The sequence below is a fragment of the Chiloscyllium plagiosum genome, unplaced genomic scaffold, assembly GCF_037043375.1.
Source record: "Chiloscyllium plagiosum isolate Xiang-an unplaced genomic scaffold, Cpla_swu_hap1 HiC_scaffold_5, whole genome shotgun sequence".
Classification (NCBI taxonomy): domain Eukaryota; kingdom Metazoa; phylum Chordata; class Chondrichthyes; order Orectolobiformes; family Hemiscylliidae; genus Chiloscyllium; species Chiloscyllium plagiosum.
Window position 1 is genome coordinate 131,379,223 of NW_028270143.1, and position 12,814 is coordinate 131,392,036.

At 43.0% G+C, this 12,814-nt stretch overlaps 1 protein-coding gene across 2 annotated transcripts in view; it reads right to left on the bottom strand.

The window, feature by feature from the left end:
• Nucleotides 1-1,624: 1,624 nt before the first annotated feature.
• LOC122550197 (TBC1 domain family member 20) overlaps nt 1,625-12,814 on the bottom strand; it is a 59,324-nt gene continuing 48,134 nt past the window's right edge. For both annotated transcript variants that reach the window (XM_087987669.1, XM_043690940.2), the window contains exon 8: nt 1,625-10,354. In XM_087987669.1, the coding sequence (XP_087843795.1) occupies nt 10,105-10,354 (250 nt within the window). In that variant the 3' untranslated portion in view covers nt 1,625-10,104. The remainder of the gene's footprint in view (nt 10,355-12,814) is intronic.

Below are 12,814 nucleotides of genomic sequence, written 5' to 3' on the forward strand. Positions count from 1 at the left end.
GGCGATAGGTCAGAGAGGAGGGTGGAGCGGATAAACGGGAAAGACTATGGACAGGTCAAGAGGGTGGTGCCGAGTTGGAGGCTTGGAACTGGGATAAAGATAAACCTGTGGGGTTGCAAGGTGCTAAGGCAAAAAATTAGGTGTGGTTCCTTCAGGCATTGGGTGGTTAGGATTTAGCGATGGAGGAGGCCCAGGACCTGCATATCCTTGGTGGAGTGGGAGAGGGAATTGAAGTGTTCAGTCACGGGGCGGTAGGGTGAGTTAGTGCTGGTGTCCCAGAGATGTTCTCTGGGACGATCTGCAAGTTGGCGTCCTGTCTCCCCAAGGTAGGGGAGACCACGTTGGCTGCAATGGATACAGTAGATGACATTGGTGGAGGTGCAGATAAATTTCTGTCAGGTGAGGAAGGATCCTTTAGGGCCTGGGACGGAGGTGAGGGGGGAGGTGAGGACGCAGGCTTTGCGCTTCCTGCGTTGGCAGGGGAAGGTGCTGGGAGTGGGGTGTGGGCTAATGGATCTGACAAGGGAATCGCGGAGGGAATGGTCTCTCTGAAACACTGATAGGGGTGGGGAGGGAAATATATCCCTAGTGGTGGGGTCTGTTTGTAGGTGGCGGAAGTGGCAAAGGATGATGTGATATATATGAAGGTTGTGGGGTGGAAGGTGTGTTCTGTCTTTGTTGTGTTGGGAGGGGTGGAGTTCAAGGGTTGAGGTACAGGAATTGGAGGAGATGTGCTGGAGGGCATTGTTGTCCACGAGGGAGGGGAAATTGAGGTCTTTGAAGGAGCAGGCCATCTGGGATTTTCTATGGTGGAATTGGTCATCCTGGGAATAGATGCGGCGGAGGCAGAGGAATTGGGAATAAGTGATAGCGTTTTTAAAGGAGGCAGGGTGGGAAGTGTAGTCCAGGTAGCTGTGGGAGTCGGTGGGTTTGTAGAAGATGTCCGTGGTTAGTTGCTCACTGGGAGGTAGCAGATTACCCAACCCTTGGTTGGAAAAAGCAAAAACAGAAATTGCTGAAAAAGCTCAGTGGGTCTGGCAGCATCTGTGCTGAGAAATCACCCAAGGCCACTCAACCCAAAACGTTAATTTTGATTTCTCTCTACAGATGCTGCCAGACCTATTGAGCTTTTCCAGCATCCACAGTGCTTCTGGTTTTCCTTGGTTGGAGAGTTTGTTATTAATGTTACTCCTTAGATGCTTGGCATCTAAAACAAACACAGTGTGCTAGAGAAACCCAGCAGCTCTGACAGCATCAGTGGAGAGATAAACAAGAGTTAATGTTGAGTCCAGTGACCTTCATTAGAACTGTGCTGAAGAAGGGTCACTGGACTCATAACAGTCACTCAGTTTTTCTCTCAACAGATGCTGCCAGAACTGTTGAGTTTCTGCAGCACACTGTGCCTGTTTAAGATTTCAAGGAATGTTAAAGTGGAGGGAAGTGATGCAGAGAGGTGTAGAGGGTTAACTGTGCTGAGATTGCAGACGGTACCTTGGTCTAGGCTTCTATCTAAAGGCTAAATAAAACTTGTAGTAGACATGTTTACAGTTACTAATTAACACAAATCTACAGGGAAACAAGGAAAAGAATTCTTTCTTAATAAACAATCAAACATATTGAGAGAAATAGTTTGGCTCTGTTTATTAAAGATTTAGATTGATAGATGGAACGCAATGGTGTTTTATTGCACATTTCAGACTCCCCATTGCCCTCCAACTCTACAGGCTTAAGAAGCAAATACTGAAGTGGTTTACCATTTACACACACAAAAATCATCATGTCTGTAATATCACAACATGCAATAAATCAAAACATCAACTGATGAAAGATGGCAAGTTAAAGGATGCTCTCCGGTCCGTGATCTTAGAACAACACAAAAGCTGTCACATTCTTGGTCGAGAGGATCCATGATGAGACTCCAGCAGCCGGATATACTGTTCCCAGTGCCAGGAGAGAATGAATAAGACCCTGATTCTTGCAGGGTCCCTGATCCAATGGGGGAAGAAAGATTCCTGACCACTAAACACAGGCATGGCTTCAATGTTCCCAGTAACCTTGGAGTCAATTTGGGCAGGTCAATAACAGTTTGGCTACCACAGATGTTCCATTTGGGGTGAAGGGTGCGAGTTCAGTGTATCATAAATGATATCAGCTGTTTGAAAGAAAGAGTGCGCTCAATATACAATGATGTTCTTAGATAGCCCTACAGGCAGCCAGTATCAGTATAATCCCACATAGTTGTTCAATATAGCAATGTTAAGATGTTTGCTTCTATTCCTGCCAACTCACTCCCTTTCCTTTGTGCAGCCTCTCAGTGGAATGTGTGAATTTTACTCTCTGATACTTCACCAATATGATAACTCTGGATCGTTTCCAAGCCTCTCACAACTGTGCACATAAACTGGTGGAAGCAAGGAGACACTGGATCCGGGTTGCATTTTCAACCGATAACCCAGAGACTGGTCATTAGTACTGCCACTGCAGTCGAGGCCAATGTACAGCAGCTCAAAATATACATCACCCAGGTACCGAGAGTTCAATTCTGTAACGTTTGTAACCTGCACAAGCTACACCATCTAGAAAGCTAGGATACCATCTCCTGCAATGAAGGCTGACTTGAGCATATATCACAATTCACTTGTTATCACTGGCTCAAGAACCTGGAACTCCTGACCAAAGGAGAGCACCATCAATAGGACTGCAACAATATGCACCACCTACCCAAGGATTACCATGCAGATAATCATTTTAGCCTTGTTGCAAATACAATACTCAGAATTCTTTTAAACTCAAAGATCATAACTGAGACATTCTATGTCTATACCACAGAAAGCAGCAGCATTACCTGTCACACCTGCAGGCGTTCCAATCTGTTTTACAGCCAATAACGGACTTTCAAAGTACAGTTACCAATAAGCAGCCAGTAACACTTACTCAAGTGCCACGTACTGACCAGCCCCATTCAGAAAAAAAAATCCAACCAGTGCAGAAAAGATTTGTGAAAATGATTTCAGGGATGAGGAACTTCGGTTACGAGAACAGATTGGAAAGGTTCAGGTTCGTTCCCTTGGAGACAAGAGGGACGATAGGCAATTTGATGGATGTTTTCAAAATCATGAGGGGTCTCGACAGGGAGAAACTGTTCCCATTGGTGGACATATCAAGAACGAGGAGTCACAGATTGAAGGTAATTGGCAGAAGTAGTAGTGTGAGGAGAAATGTCTTCACGTGGCACTTGGTTAAAATCTGGAATGTGCTGCCTGGGAATGGTGGAAGCATTTCAAAGGGAATTGTTTATTATCTGAGAAGGAAGAGTGTGCAGGGCCACACGGACAGGTTGGGAGAGCAAGCAAAGATGCAACAGGGTGAATGGCTGCCTGCTTTACTGTAATTATTGAGATTTTGTGAACACTGTCCCCTGACACTCAATGGATTACCATCACTGAATCCCCCAATATTAAAACCACAGTCGTTAACGCAATCAAGAAACTGAACAGGATCAGTCATATAAAGACAATAGCTACAAGAACTGCTTTGAGGCTAGGAACCTAGCAACAAGTAATTCACCAAAGCCTGTCCTTCTCATATCTACCAGTTAGGGGTAGGTTCTTTACTCAGCGAGTCGTGAGTTCATGGAATGCCCTGCCAGTAGCAGTGGTGGACTCTCCCTCTTTATGGGCATTTAAGCGGGCATTGGATAGGCATATGGAGGATAGTGGGCTAGTGTAGGTTAGGTGGGCTTGGATTGGCGCAACATCGAGGGCCAGAGGGCCTGTACTGCGCTGTATTCTTCTATGTTCTATACAAGTCAGGACTGTCATCATGGAATCCGAAACACTAATATGTAAAGACTTCTCCCCAATTGCCTTTGGTTCTTTTGCCAATCACCTTAAATCTATGCTGAAAACAGTGTTTAAGTATTTTATGGTATGTGGAAGGCGCTGGCACACTAGCATTTATTGATAATTACTATTGCCCTTGAACTGAGTGGCCTTTTCAGAGGGCAGTTAAGAGTCAACCACATCGCTGTGGGCTTGGGGTCATACCATACCAGGTAAGGATGGCAGTTTTCCTTCTCTTAAGGACATTAGTTAATCAGATAGATTTTAAAATTAAAATCAACAATAGTTTCATGGTCACCATCACTAAGACTAGCTTTCAATTCCAGATTTATGAGGTGAATTTTAATTCCACCAGCTGCTACGGTGGGATTTAAACCCATATTGCAGCATGAGCCTGGGCCTCTCGATTACTGCTTCAATGACATGAATACAACAACCCTTAATCAGTTGAAAGACCAAGATCAATCACATTAAGAAAGCATTAAAAATTGCAAGTTAAAATTAGACATTTTTACAAAGGAATAAAACCAAACCATTTAAATTTTTTAAACTGTTCCCATTCTGGGCTAGAGGTTGTTTGGCAATGCATTATTAAAATTAACTTGCACTCTTAATTACCACGCAATTTTGAGGAGAGTTTAATGGATAATTAATGGTTATCCACTAAGTTCTTCAAAGTAACTCCAGAACATTAGGTAATGGACAATAAATGCTGGCCAGCCAGCAATGCCCATGTCTCATGACTAAATAAAAAAAAACTTATTTCCACTGGAGTTTCATAGTGTGAGCAGATCCTGATGTAGTGGATGTGGAGAACTTGTTTCCCTTTGTGGGTCAGTCCAGAATAAGTGGGCACTGTTAGAAGAGTAGGGATCACCTTTTATGAGTTGAAAAGAACATTTTCTCTGAGTGGGCTGTGTGACTTTTGAACTGCCTCAGAAGGCGATGGATGTGAGCTCATTGAATATTTTTAAAGCAGAGCCAGACAGACAAGGGAATCAAAGGTAGTTGGGGATAGACAGGAATGTGGAAGTCGAAACATAAACAAGTCGGCTATAATCTGAATGAATAGTGGAGCATCTCCAGGGGCTGAATAACTTAATACTGTTGCTTTTTTGGTACGTTTGCATAACAAAGAGGCTACAGGCTAGATAAACAGCAGTATGGCATAAATTAGTTAGCTTGTTTTGGAAGCTGGCAGCTAATACTATATCCTTTAATCATTGATTTAATTCTGGGTAATCCAAGATGGAGGACAGGAAAAAATTGCAGCTGTAAGAGCTCTCCTTTTTTGAGGCATTTTTAAAGTTGGAGCTGATTTCCTCAAATTCCAGGAACAGTAATTACTGTGTTTTATACGCCGTTGCATTGTTTTGGACCGGGGGGGGGGGGGGGGAATCAAACGACAGCACTTTAAAAAAAAGGAGGAAGGGAGACAAAGGCAGTGACCACATGGTGGGAAGTGAATCAATGGAGAAACAAACCTACACTGCTGTCTGACCCAGCAGTGAACCTTCAGAGCTACTGCCTCTGCTGTTTGACTTCAAGTACCTCTGGACATTGGAATTTGTCTGAGAAAATAGTCTCTCTCCCACTGCAACTCCCAGGTCATTTCCTCAGACTCTATGCTACTCTATCCCCACCCCCACCCTCCTCTAGCTTATCTCTCCACGCTTCAGGCTCTCTGCCTTTATTCCTGATGAAGGGCTTTTGCCCGAAACGTCGATTTTGCCTGTCCTCGGATGCTGCCTGAATTGCTGTGCTCTTCCAGCACCACTGATCCAGAATCTGGTTTCCAGCATCTGCAGTCATTGTTTTTACCTAGCAAAATTTACAGCTGACCTTGAAGAAACCTATGTGGGGAAATCACAGCAGAGGAGCAGCTAAGTGGCTAGGTTTTTCTTTGTAAATTCACCATAGTGAGTCGAGTGGGTTATTTTTGATTATATGTTCATCAGAGGCTGAGGGGTGATCTTATAGACATTTATAAAATCATGAGGGGCATGGATAGGATAAATAGGCAAGCTCTTTTTCCTGGGATTGGGAAATCCAAAACTAGATGGCAGAGGTTTAGGGTGAGAGGGGAAAGATATAAAAGGGATCTAAGGAACAACTTTTTCACACAGAGTGTGGTGCGTGTGTGGAATGAGCTGCCAGAGGAAGTGGAGGAGGCTGGTACAATGACAACATTTAAAAGGCATCTAGATGGATATATGAATAGGGTTTAGAGGGATATGGACCATTTGCTGGCAAATGGGACTAGATTTATATAGGATATCTGTCAGCATGGACGAGTTGGACCAAAGGGTCTGTTTCCATGCTGTATGACTCTATGCTCATTCATAATGGTACTGTTATTAACATATTTATTTGCCCCAACAAGATCCAGATCAATATTTGGTGTCAGCACCAAATCTGTACCTGGTCTTCTAAAGGTAGATGGTATTTATAGACTTGTTCCCCACAATTCTAGCTAAATGACCAGTATATACTAAAAGCACGGCAGTTGCCAATTTAATTGCTGTTGGCAATTCCTCTGAAGAATTAGGGCACAGAGCACAGTACAGGTACAGTGCAAAAGAATGCATCTCCGAGAAGCATGAATCCACACACTTTACAATGTAAAGTAACTAATGTCACAGCACAGCCTCCCCATATTAGAGATTATCTTCAGGGTTAAAAGATGAAAGAGAGAGAGCCCAGTTAGTATTGATCAGGAGGATTTACCCAGGGTGTAAACAGAACATGGAAATCGGATGCGTGCAAACCCCCATGATGGTTATGTTGCAGTGATGATGATCGCCTACACAATGCATAAGGTCATCTTCACTCCTGAAATATAAATAGGTGTACGCTTCATGCTTTCACCAAATCTTGCAGGCATAGGCCAGCTGCAATATCCGATCAGCCTCACTTAGCTAGTGCATAGGTATTGGCTAAAATCTCAATATTCTTCCATTGCGGCTACATTCTATTGATGTGGAGAATTTTTGTCATGGAACTATGCTGTGGGCTCCAGTTTTCAACAGGATATAACATGCCCAATGGGAGTCAGGACACGTAATTTAAATTAAGGGACGCATGTTGTAGAAAATATCAAGGAATAAGTTAAAGGCTTGAATGACAGTCAACCATTCTCTCTATGCAATAAAGGTCTGTTGTGTACAGTATTCACCTTTCCAATGATATGACCCTTATGACTGTTCTGTCCATATTTCAGGACCCCAGCAAGCATAAAAAAAACCCATCAAGTTGCTGATGTGAGAAACAGAACTCACTGGGGCAATGTAGCAAGGTGTGCAGTATTTTTATGAAATGGAAATTGAAGCATTATGTGAAAACGAGGAAACTTTCCTCTGCAGTTAACCCACCCTTGACAATACAGAAGTTGATGGAAATAGGGAAAGACAGAAGAAATGGCTTCACATAAGAGATAACCTGGGGATCTAACTGACATTCTGAAAACAGTGACAAGTTTTCAAAAATTAATCAGTTTAATTTGGTGACTGGGCCAAGAAGAGGGAGCTCCAGTTAAATATTAGAATGCCTGGGAACAACAGACAGTCTACTGAAATAACAACATGGAAAGCCATCAATAAAGATAATGTTATGAGTTTATAGAAACAATGAGGTCCATTTCTGGTGAAAAGAGTGTTTGAAGGATATGCAAGGCAGCAAAAACAAGGGAACTGCAGTACGATGATCCATTTACTGTACCTCAATGGTCCTGGTAATCCTATAATATTACAATCATGGAGTTGTTGACTAATCATAGCAATCAGTCTCCATCAGTTAGCTCATAAATCCAGATCTGAGGTGAAGACCCCTGCCCCCACTCCTAACCCTGTGCAGACTTTGAGAAATGACAGACCCAAAAGTCACCTGCCCTCCCTCTTATCAAATTCACTTGTAACATGCCCCTAAACACTGTTTCCTAAATGGTAGAAGAATCAAACAGAAATTGTTTGCTAAAACCGGAGTCTCTGCAGATAGCTGTAAATCAGCTGTATGCTGTCAGGGAGCTTCACTGCGTCCATCAGCAGGGGCAGCAACATACTGAGCATCAGCTGTCAGCATCATCCTAGGAATAAGAACTTCTATTAGACATTAGTGACAGACAATTAAACTTCAACAGAATTCAGTGATTCATAAAGGATCGTGTTGGATGATGTTGTTTTTCTTACCATATTCAATGTAATCCCATCTCCTCTTGACTCTTGATAGAGCAACTCTCCGACTGACCCAGGGAAATTCCTCCAATTAACAAAGCCACAGACATTACATTGCTCTTACAGTATGTCCTCCATCGCTAGTAGGTCACTTCAGTAGATTATCTAGATGCTTTCCATAACCTATCTCCTGGACAGCAGAGGAGGCCAGTCAGTTACTCAATTTCACTATTCATAGCGGGTGAAATCCTAAATCACCTACAGAACCTGCCCAGACTGAGCAAGAATCAGTGCTTTGATATCAAGGAGTAGGGGTACATCTAATTCCACTGGGACTACCAACATTGAACATTTCCCTGCTTTTCATAGCACAAAATTAAACGTTTCAAACCTGCATTCCTGGGATTACTGCAATTTTAATGATGTAACAGTACCTATATCCTCTGATAGGGGAAGCCTGACTAAGGGAACATCACCTTAAAATTAAAACATAAAAGTTTAAGGGAAAATTGGGAAGCACTTTCTCAAATGCAAAACAGTGAAAATTCTGATCTCCCACCATCCAAAGGTCTGGTCTTGCTGCGACAATTGAAATTTTCATTATTGCTCAGGTTAGAGGCTGGGAATTCCCCAGTGAGCAACTAACCCCCTCATTCATTAAAAGTTTGTCTACCATCTATAAACACACAAGTCACTAGCGCGGTGACATTTTCTCCACTTGCCCGAACATAAGCAGCTCCAATGACACAATTCAGGACACCACTCCATTGGCACCCCAGCTGCCACCTTCAACATGAGGCAGGCACAAAGTGCAGGCGAGGATTATCAAATCTCACTGAATGGTAGAGTAGACTCAAAGGCCAAATGGTCTCCTTCTATATCTTATGGCCTTTGACCCAGTGACACTGAACGAGCAGTGATATATTTTTAAAGTCAGGATGGTGAATAACTTGGTGGTGGTAATCCCATGGCCTTCCCATTAGGTGGCACACACAGCTAAACCTCAGCCACACCTAGGTCAAAGCAGTCAGCTTGATCAACACTCCACTTTCACCTGAAGCAGTCACTCACTCGACCATCAGATAAACAGGCCGCCAGTAATTACCATTTACAGGTGCAGCAACTCACCAACATTTCTTCAGCTGTGCCTGAGCAATCACCACCCACCATCACCGGCAATGGTCACGTCTTCCAGAAAATACACTTTAGAAATTTCTGCCTCAGGACATCTCAAAGTGTTTTATTAACAATGAAGGAATGTTGATATTTGCCACTGTCACTGTTTTAAGGTGGGCAACCATAGGAACCAATTTGTACAAAACAATATCCAACAATGAGCAGTGGCAAGATAATCTGTTGAGTGACACTTGTTAAGGGACAAATATGGTTCAAGGCATCAGGGGAACTCGCCTCCTTGTCTTCTAAATACTCCGTAGATCTTTAATATCCACCTGACAGGGCAAAAGGAGTCTCCCTTTAGCTTCTCATTCAAATGGTGGGAAGACAGTACTCTGTCTCATCTCAGAATAGTAACGAACTTGAAATAAACTACTCCTTTCCCCTTCATCTACCAGGACACTGTTTTAAATTGAGTGTGGGATTATTTTGATGCTATTTGATTGTAAGTCACTCTGGAGGCACACTGTATTTGAAGATTCCCTTCTCAATCTACAACAACAGCCTAGGGCTCACTTGAGTGACACCAGGTTTCCATCTAATCATGTGCAAATTCACAAGGCCTTACTTCCATTCTGAGTGTCCGCAGTGTAAGGAAATGGACGTGCAATCATTAAGTGCTTACTGTTTGCTAATTTCTTTAAGTTGTCCTTGACTGTACAATTGGCAGAATAGAAGTGGAGAGGTGGCTGCCAGGCAGGGGGTTGGCAGAGTTTATGGCTGGTGCTCCAGTGTCCCTCCTATTTTGGAGCATGTTGGAGATAGTTAAGGTGAAGACTTCATTTATTGCTCCCTTGAACAGGTTTTTGGCACAGTGCACCACTGGGCTCCTTAGTCCAATCGTTGCGTTTCAGCCGAGAGATGTTTCCCAATGCAGCATATTGCAGGCCACGTGTTCCCGCTACCTTAGTCACTCGCTATGGAAACAGTTGAAAAACAAACTCCGGGGCCCACTCCACTGCTGTGTTGACTACAGCCAAAGCAGCTGCTCCTAGGGTTGCTGTCAGTCCCCACACTGCCATCTTGACCAGCTGGTTGGCCCCCACTGGTGGAGCTGCATCGGCAGAGGGCAGGCAAGGCTTCTCCTTGAACTGTTCACGGAGCACTGCATCAGGACGTTGCCGAGATGTAGCCACCTGGAAATCCTGGAAGGTGCTGATGGCAATGCTGCAGAGACAGAAGGGAAACAGTTAACACAAGGTGACCAGTGACAGCAACAACTGGTAAAACACTCAAGACAGACCTCATCTATAGATGCAATCCCACCTAGAGTCCAGATGGGGTCTTCAAACAAAGATTTACTTGAAAGATACCAAGGACGAGGATGTGATAGTTGTATGGACAGACCGGAGGAGCTGGCATTGTTTGTTTTATTGAACAGAGAAGTTGAAGGGAGATTTAACAGAAGTTAAAATTAAGAGGGGTTTTTACAGTAAATATGGAGAAATTGCTTCAAGTGGCAGAGGGAGAGGTAACCTGAAGAGAGACACATAAAATAACTTGCAAAAGAGAGCTGAAAAGGATAGTTGCTGTTGTGGGAGAAGCTAAACTGACAAGAGTCACTGTTTAAAAATAAGGGGTTGTCCGTTTGAAACACAGATAAGGAGAACATTTTTCTCATGGTGGATTGAGCACTCTTGGAACTATCTCCAAAAGACTGTGGTTGCACACTCCTTCGAAAGAAACAGGAAACTGGAGCAGGAGTAGGTCATTCTGCCCTTTAAGCACGCTGCACCATTCTGTGAGATCATGGCTGATCATCCAATATAGTCCCCTGTTGCCGCTTTCTCCCCATATCCTTTGATCACTTAACACTCCGAAGAACAATATCCAACTCCTTGAAAATGTTTTGGCCTCAACTGCTTTTGTCACCAAGACTTCCATAGGTTCACCCTTTTTTGGGTGAAGGAATTTCTTCTCATCTCAGTCCAAAATACTCTTGCATAAGGCAGAAGTAGATAAGGCTCTTAACGAGGGAATGACAGGTTATGGGTGGTAGACAGACACATTTTAGCCAGGATCCAATTGAATGGTGGAGCAGACTTGAGGAGAGAGAGGCCTGTTGCCACTCCTAACTCATATGTGAGAAGAATTTGTTTTAAACACAAAGAGAATACAGTGCACTGCCTGAAAGAGTGGTGGAACCAGACTCTGTGGCAATTGTAGAAATAAAGAGAATGAGATAAACACCTGAACAAGGAAGTAAAATCAGATCTTTGGAGAAGGCCTGGGTGTGCAACCAACTGGTTAGTTCTTTCACAAATCAGCACAACCATTATAGACCAAATGGTCTCCTTTTGCACTTTATTATGCCATGATTCAGGCTCCTGAGTCCTATTTTCAACAGCTCAGTATTCAATTCATGAAACTGTCAGAAAATTTGATGCAGTAAAATATGCTGCAACCAAAAGTCTTTTGGTACCTAAATATGACAGTGTGTTTATACCTGCATTCCAATGTGACAGAATATCAATACTGCACTTATCCTGACTTCAATGATGAGGACACTGAGATGAAAATATGCAACCAGGCCAGCTGCAACTCCTTTCTCTGGTACATTATTAATACTGGTCACTTTTTAAATCATTTTAATACATTTCCTCTACTCTCTTTCATGATATCAAAATCTTAGTTTTCAACTGTTAGATACCTCGTCCAAATGTGCTTTCACACAGTCAGAGCTGTACAGCAAAGAAACAAACCTGTCCATGCCGACCAGGTATCCAAAACCAATCCAGTCCCATTTGCCAGCATTTGGCCCATATCCCTCTAAACCCTTTATTCATATACCCATCCAGATGCCTCTTAAATGTTGTCAGTGTACCAACCTCCACCACTTCCTCTGACAGCTCATTCCATACACGCACCACCCTCTGCCTGAAAACGTTGCCCCTCGGGTCCCTTTTAAATATTTCCCCTTTCACCTTAAACCTATGCCCTCTAGTTCTGGATTCCCCCACACCAGGGAAAAGACCTTGTCTATTTACTCTACCCATGTCCCTCATGATTTTATAAACTCTCAATTAATTTAATTTGACAATTCCTTTACTGTCAAGGGTGGAAGTCCTGGAATTCCCACCCTAATGGCACTCTGAGCCTATTTGCAGCATATGGACCTCAATGGTTCAGAAAATAGCTCAGCAGCACTTACTGAAGGGCAGTAATGGACGAGCAATGCCCATGACCCACAAGAGAATTTAAAAAAAAACCTCTGGCTCTATCTTCTTGAAGTAACATTCTGCTTTTAGCTTCTCTATATAATCTTTATTACATTTATACATTTGATTGCCCAATTATCATCTTATCAAAACTAAGCTTCTGTTTTCTTTCTTCAAAGTTCAGTGTTTTTACACTTGTTACATGGAGCCCCAAGTTAATGTTCTATGTACTTGGCTTCTCATCCCAACAGATAGTGAAATTTAAATCAATAACAGCCAACGACAACAATGCTCTCGGTTTTCATTGAAACCCATCTAGTTTATTAATGTCCTTTAGGGAAGGAAAGTTACTATCCTCATCTGGTCTGGCTTACATGTGACTTCAGACCCACAGCAATGTGGCTGACTGTTAAACACTCACCAAGCAATTAAGAATGGACAAAAATGCTGGTCCAGGCAGCAATGCCTA